Raw genomic sequence first — 17,769 nt, 5'->3', positions numbered from 1 at the left:
GTCTTGTATTACTGCCTTCACCACAACTGTGATGCGGTTCTACAGGTCGGCCAGTGCTGTTGGTGGAAGCTAAAGGTAAGCTATCTCTTTCACAAAACCTTACAAGAAAATGTCACATGACGAGAGATCATGTGATGCCTTCGGCCGTAACATTAGAGCCAGATCTTCTTTCACCATGCGACCAATCCATCGTGAAGGAAGCGTTTGACTGAAAAAGGGCAGACATCAAGGTGTAATTAAAGGGGAACTCCATTCCGTTTAAGAAGGAAGCCTTGTGAGTCTTAGGTAAGCTGAGGAAAAAACCATTGTCCCAAATGTACAGACTGGTTCTTCCATTCACAATTTTGGTGTATCACGAAGTTTCAGAATCCAATACCCAGCAGGATAAGAGTTTCATCCATGAACTGTACATTGCCGCTATTTCCGTGAGACACAATGCACAAGGCCGTAATTTAAGCCACATCCCACTAAAACTTTATTACTGCTCCTTGTACGAGGGTGGTTCGGAAAGTAACTGCCGTTCCAACGTGGCTCCAGTACTTGAGCGTGGAGCGCCCCCATTGTCACATCGCTAGTTATAACCTCAAAACATGAGCGCTCGTATAAAAAACTTCGTCAAATGCGAAGTGCGAGCAGTAATAAGATTACTTTTGGCACAAAACGTTTCATCAGCTAACATTCGTTGTCAGTTGCAAACTGTATACGTTCCATGAGTCATGAGTGGAGGTGTTCTGCAGCAATGGGTCATATTTTTTAAAAGTGATAGAACAAACATTCACCATGGAGAGAGGAGTGGTCTGCCGCCCGGAGTGGCCGAGCGGTTCTAGGTGCTACAGTCTCAAACCGCGCGACCGCTACGGTCACATGTTCGAATCCCGCCTCGGGCATGGATGTGTGTGTGATGTCCTTAGGTTAGTTAGGTTTAAGTAGTTCTAAGTTCTGGGGGACTGATGACATCAGAAGAAAAGTCTCATAGTGCTGAGAGCTATTTCAACCATTTGAGAAGAGGGGTCTGTTGGGAGCAATGATCATGTCTTGACGAACCAATTCGTGAAAATCGAAGATTCACCATCTCTGAACTTTCTGAACAATTCCAGCAAATTTCTCGTGCAGTTTTTTACAAGGTTGTCACCGTTATCTTAGGCTACCTATATCTTAGGCTACCTAAAGTTGTGTGTAGCGAAATTGCTCACAGAGGTTCACAACACCAAACAACTGAGATCTGCCTCAGACGCTCTTCCACGCTACGACGCGGAAGTAGATGGTCTTTTGACGATGAGTGTGACTGTTGACGAAACTTCGGTGTCATACTTAAATGCCAAAGCAGAAAATGCTCAGTGGCCATACCGATTCTCCATGCAAGCTGAAGAGAGCCAGCCAAATTTTGTCACCTAAGAAGCTTATGACTGCCGAGGGAGTTTTGCTCATTGAATTTATGATGCGTGGAATTTAGATCACTTAGTATGTCCACTGTGAAACTCTGAATAAACTTAAGCGAGCCGTTAAAAACATATATCGCTGGCATCCAGTGTCGTGTGTCAGTACAACAATGCTCGTCCTCACAGTGCCCAAAAACGTGTAACGGATTTTAAGCATTTCATATGAGACACTCCTGATCAGCCCCCATACGTCGCACTAAGCCATTTTCATCTCCTCGCTCACATGAAGAACTGGCGTGCGTCGTAGCATCTCGATGACGACCACGAACTTCACAATACTGTGTAAACTTATATCCCAGGCTGCAGAATTTTATGAAGAAGCAGCTTGAAAATTAATGAAATGCTATACAAATGCTTCAATATAAATGACGACTATGCTGATTTGTTGAAATATACCAAAAAGCTGTAGGTTCTAGATCTTGTTGTTGTTGTTGTTGTGGTCTTCAGTCCTGAGACTGGTTTGATGCAGTTCTCCATGCTACTGTTTCCTGTGCAAGCTGATTCATTACCCAGTACGTACTGCAGCCTACATCCTTCTGAATCTGCTTAACGTATTCATCTCTTGGTCTCCCTCTACGATTTTTACCCTCCATGCAGCTCTCCATTGCTCAGTTTGTGATCCCTTCATGCCTCAGAACATGTCCTACCAACCGATCCCTTCTTCTTCTCAAGTTGTGCCACAAACTCCTCCCCAATTCTGTTCAGTAGCTCCTCATTAGTTATGTGATATATCCATCTAATCTTCAGCATTCTTCTGCAGCACCATATTTCGAAAGCTTCTGTTCTCTTCTAGTCCGAACTATTTATCGTCCATGTTTCACTTCCATACATGACTACACTCCATACAAATACTCTCAGGAACGACTTCCTGACACATCTATACTCGATGTTAACAAATTTCTCTTCTTCAGAAACGTTTTTCTTGCCATTGCCAGTCTACATTTTATATCCTTTCTAATTCGACCATCATCAGTTATTTGGCTCCCCAAATAGCAAAACTCCTTTACTACTTTACGTGTCTCATTCCCTAATCTAATTCCTTCAGAGTGACCCGAGTTAACTCGACTACATTCCATTATTCTCGTTTTGCTTTTGTTGATGTTCATCTTATATCCTCCTTTCAAGACCCTGTCCATTCCATTCAACTGCTCTTCCAAGTCCTTTGCCCTCTCTGACAGAATTACAATGTCATCGGCGAATCTCAAAGTTTCTTCTCCATGGATTTTAATACCTACTCCGTATTTTTCTTTTGTTTCCTTTATTTCTTGCTCAATATACAGATTGAATAACATCGGGGAGAAGATACAACCCTGTCTCACTCCCTTCCCAACCACTGCTTCCCGTTCATGTCCCTCGACTCTGCCATCTGGTTTCTGTACAAATTGGAAATAGCCTTTCCCTCCCTGTATTTTACCTCTGCCACCTTCAGAATTTGAAAGAGAGTCTTCCAGTCAACATTGTCAAACTCTTTCTCGAAGTCTACAAATGCTACAAACGTAGGTTTGCCTTTCCTTAATCTAGCTTCTAAAATAAGTCGTAGGGTCAGTATTGCCTCACGTGTTCCAACATTTCTACGGAATCCAAACTGATCTTCCCCGAGGTCGGCTTCTACCAGTTTTTTCCATTCGTCTGGAAAGAATTCGCTTTCTAGATGTATATACACTCTAAGAAAGAAAAAAAAAGCACCACGACATACTTACCGGAATAGGACAGAAGTCAGTAGATCTGACGTACATATACAGACAAACAAATAGATAAACAAATGAGAAAGAGTTTCGTGAATTGAACAACTCAATAACGGGTGGTTCCACCTCTGACCCTTATGCAAGCAGTTATTGGACTTGGCATTGATTGACAGTGTAGTTGGATATCCTCCTGAGGGACAGCATGCCAAATTTTGTCCAACTGGCGTGTCAGATAGTCAAAAATCCTTAATTCGTTGGAGGGCCCTGCCCACAATTGGTCCAAACGTTCTCAATTTGGGAGACGTTCTGAGATCTTGCTGGCCAAGGTAGGATTCGTCTAGCACGAAGACAAGTAGTAGACACTCTTGCCGGTTTCGTGTGGGATATTATCTTGCCAGAATATAAGCCAATGATACCTTGCCATGAAGGACAATAAAATGGGGCGTAGATAACGTCGACGTACCGCTGTGCTGTAAGAATGTCGCGGGTCGCAACCAAAGGGGTCCTGCTATGAAATGAAATGGCACCCCAGACCATAATTCCTGGTTGTTTGGCCATGTGGCAGCTGATAGGTTGGAACCCCGCCGCTGTGCAGGGTGCCTACAGACATGTTTTCGGTCTGGAATGTCATTAACTAGAGTGCAATTGTTTTCAGTGATGTGTGTCGCTTCGAACTGAGCCACGATGACCAGCAAACAGGTGTCTGGAGACGCCCTAGACAGCAGTGGGATTCCAACCTGACTGTCGCCCGCCATACGACCCGACAACCAGGAGTGATGGTGTGGGGTGCCATTGAATTTCATAGCAGGACCCCTTTGGTTGCCATCCGTGGCACCCTTACAACAAAGTGGTACGTCGAGGATGCTTTACGCCCCGTTTTGTTGCCCTTGAATGCAAGCCATCTTTGACTTATATTTCTGCACATGCCGAAAGTTTCTATTGCTTGTCTTCGTGCTTGTCAAACCCTACCTTAACCAGATAAGTCCCCGGATATCTCTCCAACTGAAAACGTTTGGAACGTTATGGGTAGTTGAACAGTTGAACAGAATAAATCATCCGGTTTTTCTGAAATTGTAGTAATTTGTTAGTCTGTACAAGTACGATATATCTACCGGTTTCCTTCACATTCTGATAATGAGTTCGCGGTGCGCCAATTCCTTTTTTTTTCTTAGAATGTAATACATAACTCTTCCGTGCTAGTTTTTTTATAATTTACAGCGATGTTAAGGTTACTTTCCAGACCGCCCTCGTGTGAATATTGCAGAACGAATGCAAGTATGGAGAAACTGACTGATCGCGCCGGCTCCGTGTTTGTTACACGGAAGCTGAACGTGTCAGGTTGGAAGAATGTGAAAGCTATAGACGTGTCCTTCCGTCGCAGCTGAGGCGAGCCGAGCCTTGCAGGACCGAGGAGCGATCGCGAACAATCGCCTGGTCGCTCGGAGAAATGGACCGCGAAGCGGCGCGCAGGATCACCGAGTGCAGCGGGCGTGTCCCTCCCTCCCTCCTATTAGGACGGCCGCAGTGAATAATGCCAGTGTCAGCCCAGCAGGAAAGCAGCCGCTGGGCCGGCCGGATGTTTCGGCCGCTTTCTACAGCCACTCATTTGCCACCTATATTTTATATACCGTTCTTATTGGTCCTCGCAGACGAATTCACTTCTTTTCTCTGCGTGTTACGAGCTTCCTTTCCCAGTTAAGAGGGAAAATGAAATAGACTTGAGCGCTTACGACCGTACGTCGAACTGGAGATACAATCTTTAATACACACTCTCTCGAGAAATCGAAATAAAATTAAGAGCCTGTCGGTTACGGCTAACGTGGCACAGCAGTGGACCGAACACATTCAGTCGAGCAGTTGAGAACATTAAATATTCCAAGTGCACCGTTACTAGGGGCGTGGCTGATTCGCTTGGTTGCGGTGCTCAAGAGAGCTGCAAGTGTTCAGTAAATTATCTAGCCACTGAGTACTGAAGGCACGGATAGACCCATTTTTCCGCCACTGAGTCATGTTCCCATAGTAAAAACCGTATTTGTTGTATGAATACGTAGAAAAGCTGAGAAGCGAGCTGTGTATATTAGCTTTATAATTGTCATTGGGTCTTATGGAATCGTCTCCGAACACGCCGTCTCCGTACGCTTGAAGAGTCGACTTGCGAGTCTAACTCTGAAAACCCGTGATTTGAGTCTGTTGTCGGGTACAAACGGACTATACAACCGTAGAAAGGAGAGACAACACCCAAAATCGCAAGTGTAACCGAGGGCTCATTGCACTGGCGCTACGTACTCAGCCGTTGGGCATGATGATTATTATACGGTATATCAACTGAATAGCGGATCAGTAAACAGTGCAGACATGAAAAAAGTAAAGTTATTCAAGAGTAAACCCCGTAACAGTTAACGCAATTTATTCTTCTGTGAGACAAGACTGCAAACACCGTGATGGAAAAATGTTAGCGGTTAGCTACGGAACCATGTTCGTAGCCAGGCGTGCACATCTTCGTCCGAAGCAAGTCAATAACCACAAATGTCTCGTGTGCCCGCTCACTATTTGTCAATATTCTTTCGCGTACGCTGCAGAAGTTTGGCCGGGAAGCCATTAAACATCCTCCATAAAGTCCCGGTCTCTGCCCGTGCGTTTTCCTGAAGACATGTACTTCGAAAGTGGCGAGAAGGAGATCTTTGTGATCAGTTCCTAAACGCCATATTGGATAAGCTCGAAATACGGGTTTTCGGACAGGTGATAACGTCATTGGTACAATCAGACGGGTGGTATCCCAGTCTCCAGTAACTCTGATAAAAGTGATGGGCTTGGCTAGGGTTAATTCATACCAATTATTTCGTTTTCGTGCGAATTTGAGAGAGAAGTGTTTCTATGGCTCTTTCCCTATCGACTATGAAATGTATTGCTGTCTTGTTGTGTGGAGATTAATGTCTGAAGATTTTAGGACCCAGCTGAAGGCAATATAACTGAACAGTTAGCTGTCAACATGCTCCAGTCGAGGCCGAATCTAGGAACTATCCTAAAAGTAAGCAAACAGCTAAAGGAGTTTTAATGATTGACTTTGGAGTTCTGAGACGTTTATAACCTTGTGCCCCAAGTAAAAGTGACGCTGGAAATCCTTATTTAAACTAACAAAGACGCCGCACCTACTCGTTATAACCGATTTCGTCCCAGTTTATGTTATATGCAGGGCCCGTCCAGAAATGAAAGTGACAGAAGAGGAGCTCCAATGGCCAAGCGTCTAGAAAAAAATAGTATTTTAATGGAGTTATGATGGGACAGTAGCCATTTACGTTAGACCGCTCCAAAATGCTATTTTCTCCAAACGCTTGGCCATCTGGAGCTTCCATTCCCGTCACTTTAATTTCTGGCCAGGCCTTGCATCCATAGCATAAAAATGTATGTGTGTATGTGTGTGTGTGTGTGTGTGTGTGTGTGTGTGTGTGTGTGTGTCTGTGTCTGTGTGCGTGCGAGCGCGCGCGTGTGCATGTGTTCATCTCCTCGTGAACCACTGTGCCGATCCCAACGAAACTGGTTACACATGCCCCTTACTGTGAAGCAACAGTCGCTGTAAGAACCACATACCTATCATATTTCAGGAAATATGACTTCATAAACAATGAGATGTGTGAAAAACTGCATCATCATGCATAGAGTGTAATATATTTATTCTTTACTGCCAAGACGCCCCTACAGTCAATTCAACTTAAGGAAATAGCTGACACCTAGGAGCGCTTTTGATAGCTTTCAACTCTGAAACGCAGATGGCTGTAAGCGAAAATAGCACTCATATATAGGGTTGTGAAGAGGTGTTGCCATGGGGACTTTCACAAAATCGCATCGTACACAGGCGAAGCAACTACACTCATTTACTTGTAGAGTGTGCATATTTATTTGTACGACTGTTTCATACTTTCAGAGGCGTTTCCACAAATAAGTGGAAACGAATTGTTTTCGATATTACACGGAATTATCTCTTTATATTTTGCTTGTTATTCAGTCTGTAATGCTCCACAGAATCTCCAGGTGCGATAATAGAACCTGTAAACAGAAAGTAATTTATGGTCGAAGGGACTGCACAATGTGTAGAGCGGGCCCAAATAGTCCAGCTCGACAAGTCTCGTAGCGGAGGTATGTAAGAGTGTCGACAGTGCTGCAGCATCCAACAGCCTATAAAATCCGTACAACGCGAAAATTGACTTCGTGATAAAACGAGTAGATGATGGAATTGAAGCCTTACCGCCATGCGATTCAACATTCATGAAGTAACCCACGTAATCAGACTATTTAGTATATTTACAATAGATATACAGTCGTTGGTCGACTACTGTCGGCGGATACACATAATTACCACAATTCTAATAAAATATTGGAAAAATTAATACCCGGGCAATATCAGATTTATCGGCTAGTATGCAAGAAACTTGGGCGGAATCAGTGGTGACGTATAGGCGTAGTCCCGTTATGTGCAGTCAGATGATCAGTCCGGGTCCGCCAAGAAACATTTCCAAGGAAATGCGCGCTGCAGCACGTTGCGTAATTTGTTTCGCACACCGCACACCACCAAGAGCACTGGCATTCCGGTCGCGAACGTGAGTGTGATATCGCGTGACACCACAGAAGCTTCGGATGGAACGTTTCAACATGTCGAGCATCACCAAGCAAACGATGCCATCAGCAGACGCAGGGCGTAGTGCACAAACTGAAATGGCGTCTGAGACAGAGGACGGCATGAAGTCAGTGGAAACGTAGTGACTACGTAAAGTGCGGGGTCGTACAGAGGTCGCGATGTCGTGGAGCCACACCAAATTCGAGAACACGTATCGATATGACGGTCTTTAATGAGGTCTTGCTGCAATCCGCAACGACGTATGCACGACATTTCTGAAGACTGAAATTGCAATGAAACCCAGGCCATTAGCTGCTTACAGGCGTCGATAAATATCATCGGGGATAGTTGAAAATATGTGTCCCGACCGGGACTCGAACCTGGGGTCTCCTGCTTACATTGCAGACGCTCTGTCCGACTGAGCCACCAGGGAAACAGAGGACAGTGCGACTGCAGGGATGACGGTGATGATGTTTGGTTTGTTGGGCACTCAACTGAACAGTTAACAGCTCCTGTACAAATTCCCAACCTTTGCTCAGTCCAATCTCGTCACTTTCATGAATGATGATGATGAAACGATGAGGACAACACAAACACCCAGTCATCTCGAGTCAGGTGAAAATCCCTGACCCCGCTGGGAATCGAGCCCGGGACCCCGTGCTCGGGAAGCGAGAACGCGACAGCGAGACCACGAGCAGCGGACCGACGGCAGGGACTCATCACTGGCACACTCCCTGTGAGACCCACATTTTAAACTTACTCTCCACACACTACATTTGTAATGCCCCTGCCCACTATACTCATTACTCGCGGCAGTCATTCTACCGATTCCCGTAAGAGTTCGGGCAATGTGAGTGCATCCGCACTGAAGAAGATCATTGGCCGGTAAGCCTTATCTGTATGAAGATGGTATGAACATGTCCGAAAGAACAGGTACAATCTTCAATATATTTCTGAAGACCATGCCTCCCCTATCAGCACAGCAGCGCCCTCGTACCAGAGGTGAATACGGAAGGGCTCTCCTCCCAATTCGTGACCTCATCTGAAGAAGTCAACCTAATAGTGCAGGACCAACAAGTAGCAAAAGTTTCTGATGAAATGTACTTTAGTTAATGTTGCATTTTGTACAGCAGGAAAACAGTTTGTTAATAAGTGAATTAGCGATGCTTTGCTAGCCAGCGACAGCTGTAGTAAATTCTCCAGTGTTACTGTTTGAAGGAGTAAATCTTTCATTCATTTATGTAATCATAATATTTCATGCGTTCTCGCTTGATGGGCCTTGTTGCAGAACAATCAAAGAACGGACGTCGCCTGGTGACGGCACAGTGTGCTGGACGTACCTCGTAGTAGGCGAGGAAGCCGCCCTCCTTGGTGAAGTCGCCGGCCTTGCCGCCGCCGCTGGCGGGCGCGTTCACCTTGAAGTTGCTGGGGTTGCTGAGGGTGAAGGTGCGGCCGTACGTGGGCATCCCGATGACCAGCTTCTCCTTGGGCGCGCCCAGCTTCACCCACATGGTGGCCGCGTGGTCGACGCTCAGCTGCTTGCGCCATTCCGAGTCGGAGGAGGGCGCGTACAGGGGCGCGTTGTGGCCCGTCTCGCGCTCCCACTTGCCGTGGAAGTCGTACGCCATCAGGTTGATGAAGTCCAGGTAGCTGCGGCCCAAACACGCTGTCTCACTCTCCAGCCAATCTCAAAGAGTCGACAAAAATACACTGTGTCGTCCAGAACACAGAGGAGTTCGCAATCTGTAGTGATGAGGTAGCGACGCCACGACGAAAATACAAGGTAGAGGGTATTGTGTTCCGCCATTGGTATAGGCTTCTGAGTTTTAAATGTCTCATTGCTCAATGTTTATGTGACCACACAACATTAGAGTTAAAAATGAAAGAAATGCGTGAATTCCTACACATTTTGTATGTATATCGTGATTCAGCTGCCTCTACCTATGTGTTTTATGCAACCTGCAACTCCCCCAAAAACCGTGTGCACAATTTTCATCCTTTCGCCCTGCTATGCATTACCTATTAGTCCTACAGAAAAAATGAACAAGGTCTTTCTGCAGGAAATTTAATGTAGCTAAATGTTCTACTAGGATACATTTACGCTAGAGGCCATAGTTTTTAAATTATTCAAGAAAAAACATACAAAAGTGATCCTCAAACGCGTTTTTCTCCAGTACCCCGAAAACCGTGACCTACGGCGGAAACGTATCCCAGTACAAAATATGACTACATCAATTTTATTACAAAAATGTTCTGTTTATTTTTTCTGCAGGACTAATAGATTGCACAGAGCGGGCGATAGAGCGTGAAAATTTCGTGTGTGGTTTTTGATGGCGTTGCGGGTTGTATAAAACTCATAGGTAGAGGAGCAGTTGAATTATTCTGTATATGTGGGTTATTCTGAAAGTAAGGACTGGGCGGTCGCGAAATGGAAATCACAGTGAAAATCCGATGCAACTTTTGACAGCTGTGTTGGGCTGTGTCTCTAGTATGCCCATCGACTGTGCCACGTCGCTATTTTCAATTCTGAACAGGCAGTGACCACGTAAAGATGCCTAGAAAATAGTGTCTCCTGTCAAGTGCCTGCTGAATGATTTCCCCTGATCTCATGCACCCCACGCAACGTAATTGTCATGAATTTTCTACACAGCAATTCTCGGTCGCACACTGCAGTGCCAATTAAAACGCTCGAATGGTGTGTATCGTCACCCAACATGGTTCCCTCTGATTTTCAACCGCGTGTGATGAAAACAAAATTTTGGCGCAGACAACGAGCTGCAGACTAGCATAAAGAATTGGCGGATAGCACAGGCGTTGTTGTTTTATGGCGAGGGTATTGCGAAACTGGTACCACGCTACCACAGTTGGCTAAGGGAGAGTGGTGACTACGTACAGAAGTGTCGGGAAGGTGTGGCTGCTGCAAAACATTTTTATTTTCATTGTGATTTCCATTTCGCGACCGATCGTAACAGAGAGAGAGAGAGAGAGAGAGAGAGAGAGAGAGAGAGAGAGAGAGTTTGTACTAATGAATAATAAGAATAACTGTAATCAATGACGCTTCAGTATCAGGGCGACAGTGTGAGCTTGCTGAATGTCAGACTAGCTAGGAGTAAAGTAAAGAAGAAAGCCTGAAACCCGAAGCAAGACATGCTTCAAAACAGAGTAAGCAAAAAGATAGTTGGACAAGCAAAATATTAATACAATATTGGTATGCTAACGAAATATCGATGGTGTTAGTTTTCTGAGACAGCATATAGCTTGAACTTCGTTTTGTGTTCGTTTAATGATCTTATATTGGATACATGAGGACCGCAGGAAATTGCAATTAATTCATACTACGAGCTTGGCCAGCATATCAACTTGGCGAAAGTCACCGAACCAATTTGGTGTATTTTTTCTTTCATGTACGTGCTGTATATTGTCAGTGTGAACCACTAAGTCTCTACCGTGACACACAGGTAGTTTCCAAAGTAGGTCACTAGAAAACTAGAGCTTTTGTACTTAATCATTGACTAAATTGTCGGCAAAAAGGCTGCAAAGGGAATTTTATCTACAAATTACCTGCAATTTCTGTAGGCAACGTTTCCGTACATTCACAAGTCGCAGTGTACATGTTTAAGCTGGTATTTTAGCTACAACGGCGTACGCAGCCATGATACAGTTTTAAAATAAAATACTTTCCCGCAGTGCCTGTTTTCTATACACGCTTTATTTTTATTTTGTACACTACGACGTTTGGCCATTTTCAACAAAAGTGTTAAACCCGTTAGTCCCATCGTAGTATGCAAAATGAAAGGATAATTGATATAGAAAACATCCTATGAAGGAAATTTAATTTCTTTCCAGATATATAATGAATTATACGACGTTCTTCTGCCACTTCTGAAGCTGAAGTCTGTTGGAGAATGAAGGCTATCACGGCCGGATATCTCAGAAGCTGGTGAATTTTCTTCGGTTGTGGTTCAGGGAACGTAGTGCTTGATGGATAACAGCTCAACAGAATTGATAAACGGTAAATGAAGAAAGCTTCACAGACGAATATCGCTGAAAAACAATTTTATTGTGTGACCGGTATTAACAGAGCTATGCTGTCATCATCTGATCTTACGTAGCTTAGCTCTGTCGAAACCGGTCATCCATTAAAATACCCTGTTAGCGATCTTGATTTGTGAAGCATTCTTCCTTTACCATGCACTGCAGATCGCCTCCAGATTGACGATGTCAGGAATGTAAAAGAATTAGTAAATAAGTTTAACTTTTGACTGACGAAAGTCGATAGTTAAGGTTTGTCTCTGACAAGAGTTGTCTCTACTAATCACCTGTAAACTTCTACAAACCCCTTTTTCACAGTATTTCTGTAGCCCCCGAAGCCCAACGCATCAGTTTTCTAGAGTTAGCGGAATCAGGAGCACCTCTGAAGATGTGCAGCGCAACCATGAGCGAAACGCTAGGAACAGAAAAGTCTTACGGACCGCGATCACAGAACCCGGAAGACTTTCAATATTGATTCTTAAGCTCTTTTATCTAGGAACAAGAAAGCGTATGTGCGCACCTGTATGACGAAGAGCAGGCACCCACAGTTAATTACTACCGAGTACCACCATTTTTATAGTGACACGTGACTTCACTGAGAGGAGAGAGAGGTCGGAGCTTGGTGGGACAGGGCGGGTGAATGAGTGAGTGTGTTTGGTGTTTACCTGGCAACGGCGGGCACGTCGTAGCCTCCACGTACGTTGTCCGGACCGACGGGCACAGCGGCGGACAGCAGCAGACGCGACTGCTTCACCTCCTGGGCCTCCGCCTCAAACGCCTCGCGCAGCTCTGCCGACACCACCAACGTGCACGGTTTACTTCTCAACACATAACAGCAAATGCGACTGTGTGAAAGTGCAGGCACCTTCAAAAAGTACCGGGTGATCAAAAAGTCAATATAAATTTGAAAACTTAATAAACCACGGAATAATGTAGATAGAGAGGTAAAAATTGACACACGTGCTTGGAATGACAGGGTTTTACTAGAACAACAACAAAAAAAAAAAAAAACAGAGTATTGCTAGACGAGTGAAAGATCTATTGCACGCGTCGTTTGGTGATGATCGTGTTCCCAGCCGCCACTTTCGTCATGCTTGGCCTCCCAGGTCCCCAGAACTCGGTCCGTGCTATTATTGGCTTTGGGGTTACCAGAAGTCGCATGTGTATCGTGATCGACCGACATCTCTAGGGATGCTGAAAGACAACATTCGACGCCAATGCCTCACCATAACTCCGGACATGCTTTACAGTGCTGTTCACAACATTATTCCTCAACTACAGCTATTGTTGAGGGATGATGGTGGACATATTGAGCATTTCCTGTAAAGAACATCATCTTTGTTTTGTCTTACTTTGATATGCTAATTATTGCTATTCAGATCAGATGAAGCGCCATCTGTCGGACATTTTTTAAACGTTTGTATTTTTTGTTTTTAATAAGACTCCGTGTCATTCCAAGCAAGTGTGTCAATTTGTACCTCTCTATCTCCATTATTCCGTGATTTATTCAGTTTTCAAATTTATACTAACTTTTTGATCACCCGGTATATGGTACTATGTTCTCTAAACGTACTATTCTGTACTTACCCATGACAAGAATCTGACAACAAGATGAGCTTGGGACCCCACTGGTCCAGCTCCTCCTGACAGCCTAATATTTCCGGTCTTCAGTTGTGAGGGACCATTCTACACTCAGTCTCCGCTTTTCTGTTTTTCGATTATATGATCCACACATTTTCAACAATACCGCAAACCGGGTATACTTTGGCCGACTTCAGACTCAAATGCGATTATCATGACCGGTTTTTAAGTTTGTGATATTTATGGTACTTAACATAGGGGATTTGTATGAAAGAATTACATACTAATTCGTAGAATACATTTTCTAAAATGCAGAAGAAGTAGTAGAAAAATTGATAGTTGGTCAAAGTTAGCGTGGAGTGCTTCCACCACAGCTGTCAGTTACCATTCCATTGTGGTCAGTGTTTCAAAATCACAATGAAACTTGGACCACCCAGAAATAAATACACTGATCTGAAGTTAAGTCCTTTATTAAGCCTTATAAAAGGAAAAAACCTAGTACGATACATAAATAAAAAGTGTGGTCCATCATCAAAATTATTAATATAATGAAAGGTACTAGGATGGAGTACCACATACCTAGCTCCAAATTTAGTTATGCATAATACGTTCAGTTTCATCCATCTTAAAACAGAATCCTCGTTTCTAAACATCCGGTGTAGCTAGAGCTAACGTTATCTGTTCTTCGGTTACTGAATCAATCTCTGGCACTTGTCGCCAAACGAACTTCATTTGTTGTTTCTGGAGGTATTTGACATTATACTTTATATTTGAATCACTATCTTAACCACAATAGTCTGCAGTTTGAGAAATATGTGACACATTTGTTTTTATTTGTTGTATGCACATAACAATTACAAATAAGCCTTCATTTGTATACTCAGGGTTAATGTTTATATTCCTTAATACAACTCTTTCATTGGAATGAACGCTGTTTAATAAATTACGTATTTGTAATGCTGGGGTAGCAATGACCTTTGGTCAAAGTAACTCCGAAAGCGAGAAATCATGCACATGGCATCAGAAATCGTAATATGGCAGCAGATATATACATGTAAACAAAAAACTTATCAGTGGTTTGTTTCTAGAATTAACAGACTAACATACATAATATAATTGGAAACACCGATGGCTTTGTAGTTAAATGATATCGCTGGGTTTTGCACAACCTGGTTTTAACGCAATTTTTATATACAATTACAAGTCACAACAGGTTCGCCAGCTGCTGTGCAAGAAAGTGGGCACTATATGGCGCCATGCAGTGTGTATCGAAGTAACTTTACCACCAAACAGTACATACTAAACGCTCGACTGAGACACAGCAGAGAGCTACAAAGCTTTTGATGTGTTAATGGTCAAAGTAGCTACGACGGTCAAAGTATACTCGGTATACGGTACTTGACTATTTCTGGATAAATATTCATTGCAAACCGTGAAACTCGTTTCATGAGGATTCTCTTCGTTTCAAGAGGTCTGAAAACCCGCTGTAAGTACATAATTTCATTTAAAAAAGTACAACTGTCTTGTTATACCTGTTGATAGAAACACGTCTACTCGTAAATTAGTCTACACTCAGTTTCCGAATTCCTGTTTCGACAGAGAGAACCTATCGTGAAAGATGAGACGTGACCGCTCTGCAGGACGCGCAGCGTAAGTCATAAAACTGCGTGTATGCATCAAAAAATTACATAAATTCTCGGATACGTAAGAAGATATATAGGCAGCATGTTTTTCCTCGCTCCATTTGTGACTGGAAATGGTTAGTAGTGGTACAAGGTATCCTCCACCGTGCACCATAATATGGCTTGCGGAGTACTTCTGCAGATGCAGACATAGATACACTGTGCGGCACTCACTAAACATGGTTCTCACTACCCAGTATGTCCCACAGGCGGTACTACAATTATTTTTCATGTTGATGCCTGACCATCTGCGAAAGGACGCTTTCAACCTCGATAGTGGTCGCTGTTAATTTCGGTAATATAGCCGTAACGTAGGAATACACTGCAAAAATTTAAACTGGTAATTTCTGGTTTTCATTGTGCTTTCTTTCGCATTAATATTCAGTACTGACACTCACTGTATTATTGTACTCACCTTTGAGGAGCAGCACGAAGTTCTTCTTGTCGTCGGTACCCTTAGGGTACTCCCAGTCCATGTCGAGTCCATCGAAGTCGTGCTTTCGCAGGTAGGGGATGGCGCTGTAGATGAACGTCTGGCGCGTGTACCGAGTCTCTGACATCGCCTTGAACTTCTGTGTGCCGAAAGACCAGCCACCTGAAAGGGCAAAAGCCGCAGTCAGTTTCTGCCCTGCAGTGGCTAAGAGAAATTCAGAGAAAATATCTGGAAGTAGGGTAATTTTGTGCCACGTTTTATTATCGTGAACCATGTCAGTGTTTCCTTAACCCTCTATTGCACTGTGTATATTTAAGTATACATATTTTCAGAACTCTGTACTGGCTCATGTAATGTAACTGTGCCACTGACGTTCAGTGTACACGCAGATATACATCTGTGTTTTTCGTGTATCACGTCAGATGGCAGCACCTGCTTATGGCACTTGAGTAAAAGTTCGCAGAACTGTTGGTATGTCTAGAAGGCTATGGGTCTCCGGGCGTGTGATTGTTGGAATTTATTTATTCGTGAGTGACGTGTCTTTTGAGCTTTTCTTTCGCCGTGTTTCTTTTGGAAGAATCCACAAAACGTATTGTTTCTTTCGAAATAATTGTTTCTTTGCTTTTTATTCAAACTTTTGTGTGTGTGTATTTGCATGAACAGTGTGCAGTAAAGGTAAAAGTGGACAATACGTGAAGGAAACATGGATACCAGTTTATTTTACGGAAAAAGACAAGAAAGAAGCTACATTCCTCCAGAAAGCAGTGACGAGGATGACAGTGATCTGGATAAAACCTACGTTCCTGGATGGTTACAGGTGAGTTAGAAATTGACTAGCAATTTTCATAAAAAAATCATGTAAACAGTTACATCAGTATGAGAAATTGATTGGATTTTCGCTACAGTGGCAACATTTACTTGCTCTAATATACAACTCTTTTCAGTTCTTTTCATGTGTGTTCTTTTTCTCGTGACAATATATCAATTGTTGATGTCCCAAATGTGTTCCATGCTTTTTATCTAAAAAATTGTGACTGTGACTTAGACCAGCAATGTAGCCTAGTCAGCTTTATATAGTTTCCCAGCACCATCTCCTGTTCAGTTTCTGATGACAAGTAATTCACACTCTACTTTTCAGGCTCACAATCAGGTGACAGTAGCAGCAGCGAAGAAAACTGTGATGAGCCAGATGAAGTGGTATCGCCTTGTGTTCCAAACACAGAGCAGATAGTTGAACCTGAAGTTGATGATAATTTTCCTCAGGCACAATCTTCATCTCGTTGTAATGTGCCGAAATTGAACCTTATTTGGAAGAGGAACACGGTAAAATCTCTATTTCCTTCTCCTGTTTGGACTGGAGAAGTTCCACCATCTACAGAAGTATTTTCACCACTAACTTACTTCAAAAAGATTTTTGACTCAAGTATCATTGATTACATATGTCAACAAACAAATCTGTATTCGAAGCAGTGTGATGTGGCCAACACCTTTAGTGTTACCTCTACTGAAATTGAACAATTTATTGGTATTGCATACTACATGTCACTGATTGCTATACCTGGGAACAGAAGATACTGGAACAAGAAATGTGGTGTGAAACAAGTGTCTGATGTAATGACACTACGCAGATGGGAACAAATAAAGAGATATTTACATTTTGATGACAATACTCAGCAACATTCTGCACCTGACAGACTGTTCAAGGTTAGAATGTTAAGCGAGATGCTGCGAAAAAATTTATCAAAAATACCAATTGAAGAACACCTTGCAGTGGACGAACAAATTGTGCCATTCAAAGGTCACAGTAGCTTGAAACAGTATAATCCCAAGAAACCAAAGAAGTGGGGCTACAAAATATATTGCGTAGCAGGTGCCAGTGGTATTATTTATGATTTTGAAGTCTATTCTTGACCCGTCAATCAAACCAGTCATCTTCCTAATGTAAACACCAGTGGAAATGTAGTGCTTAGATTGGCTGAAAGAATACCAAAGTACAAAAATCATAAACTGTTCTATGATAACTGGTTCTGCAGTCCAGAGCTTCAAGTTGAGATGGTAAAATGTGGTATTCACAGTCTGGGAACAGTACAGTTGAATAGAGTGAGAAACAATAAGATGCCATCTGATGCCTGTGTAACTCTCAAATGCATTCCAGCATTCAATAAAAATTACTTGGTGTGGTTGGTTGGTTGGTTGGTTGTTTTGAGGAAGGAGACCAGACAGCGAGGTCATCGGTCTCATCGGGTTAGGGAAGGACGGGGAAGGAAGTCGGCGGTGCCCTTTGAAGGAACCATCCCGGCATTTG

At 43.3% G+C, this 17,769-nt stretch overlaps 1 protein-coding gene across 1 annotated transcript in view; it reads right to left on the bottom strand.

Annotated features, from left to right (window-relative positions):
- LOC126334987 (probable chitinase 10) overlaps positions 1-17,769 on the bottom strand; it is a 377,522-nt gene that overhangs the window by 109,020 nt on the left and 250,733 nt on the right. Inside the window, exons 5-7 of the mRNA XM_049997795.1 lie at positions 15,447-15,626; positions 12,434-12,557; positions 9,077-9,386 (exon numbers count right to left, since the gene is read on the bottom strand). Of these exons, the coding sequence (XP_049853752.1) occupies positions 9,077-9,386; positions 12,434-12,557; positions 15,447-15,626 (614 nt within the window). The remainder of the gene's footprint in view (positions 1-9,076; positions 9,387-12,433; positions 12,558-15,446; positions 15,627-17,769) is intronic.

The sequence above is a fragment of the Schistocerca gregaria genome, chromosome 2, assembly GCF_023897955.1.
Source record: "Schistocerca gregaria isolate iqSchGreg1 chromosome 2, iqSchGreg1.2, whole genome shotgun sequence".
Classification (NCBI taxonomy): domain Eukaryota; kingdom Metazoa; phylum Arthropoda; class Insecta; order Orthoptera; family Acrididae; genus Schistocerca; species Schistocerca gregaria.
Note: the sequence above shows the minus strand (reverse complement) of the source record. Positions and strands in the feature narration are given on the sequence as shown.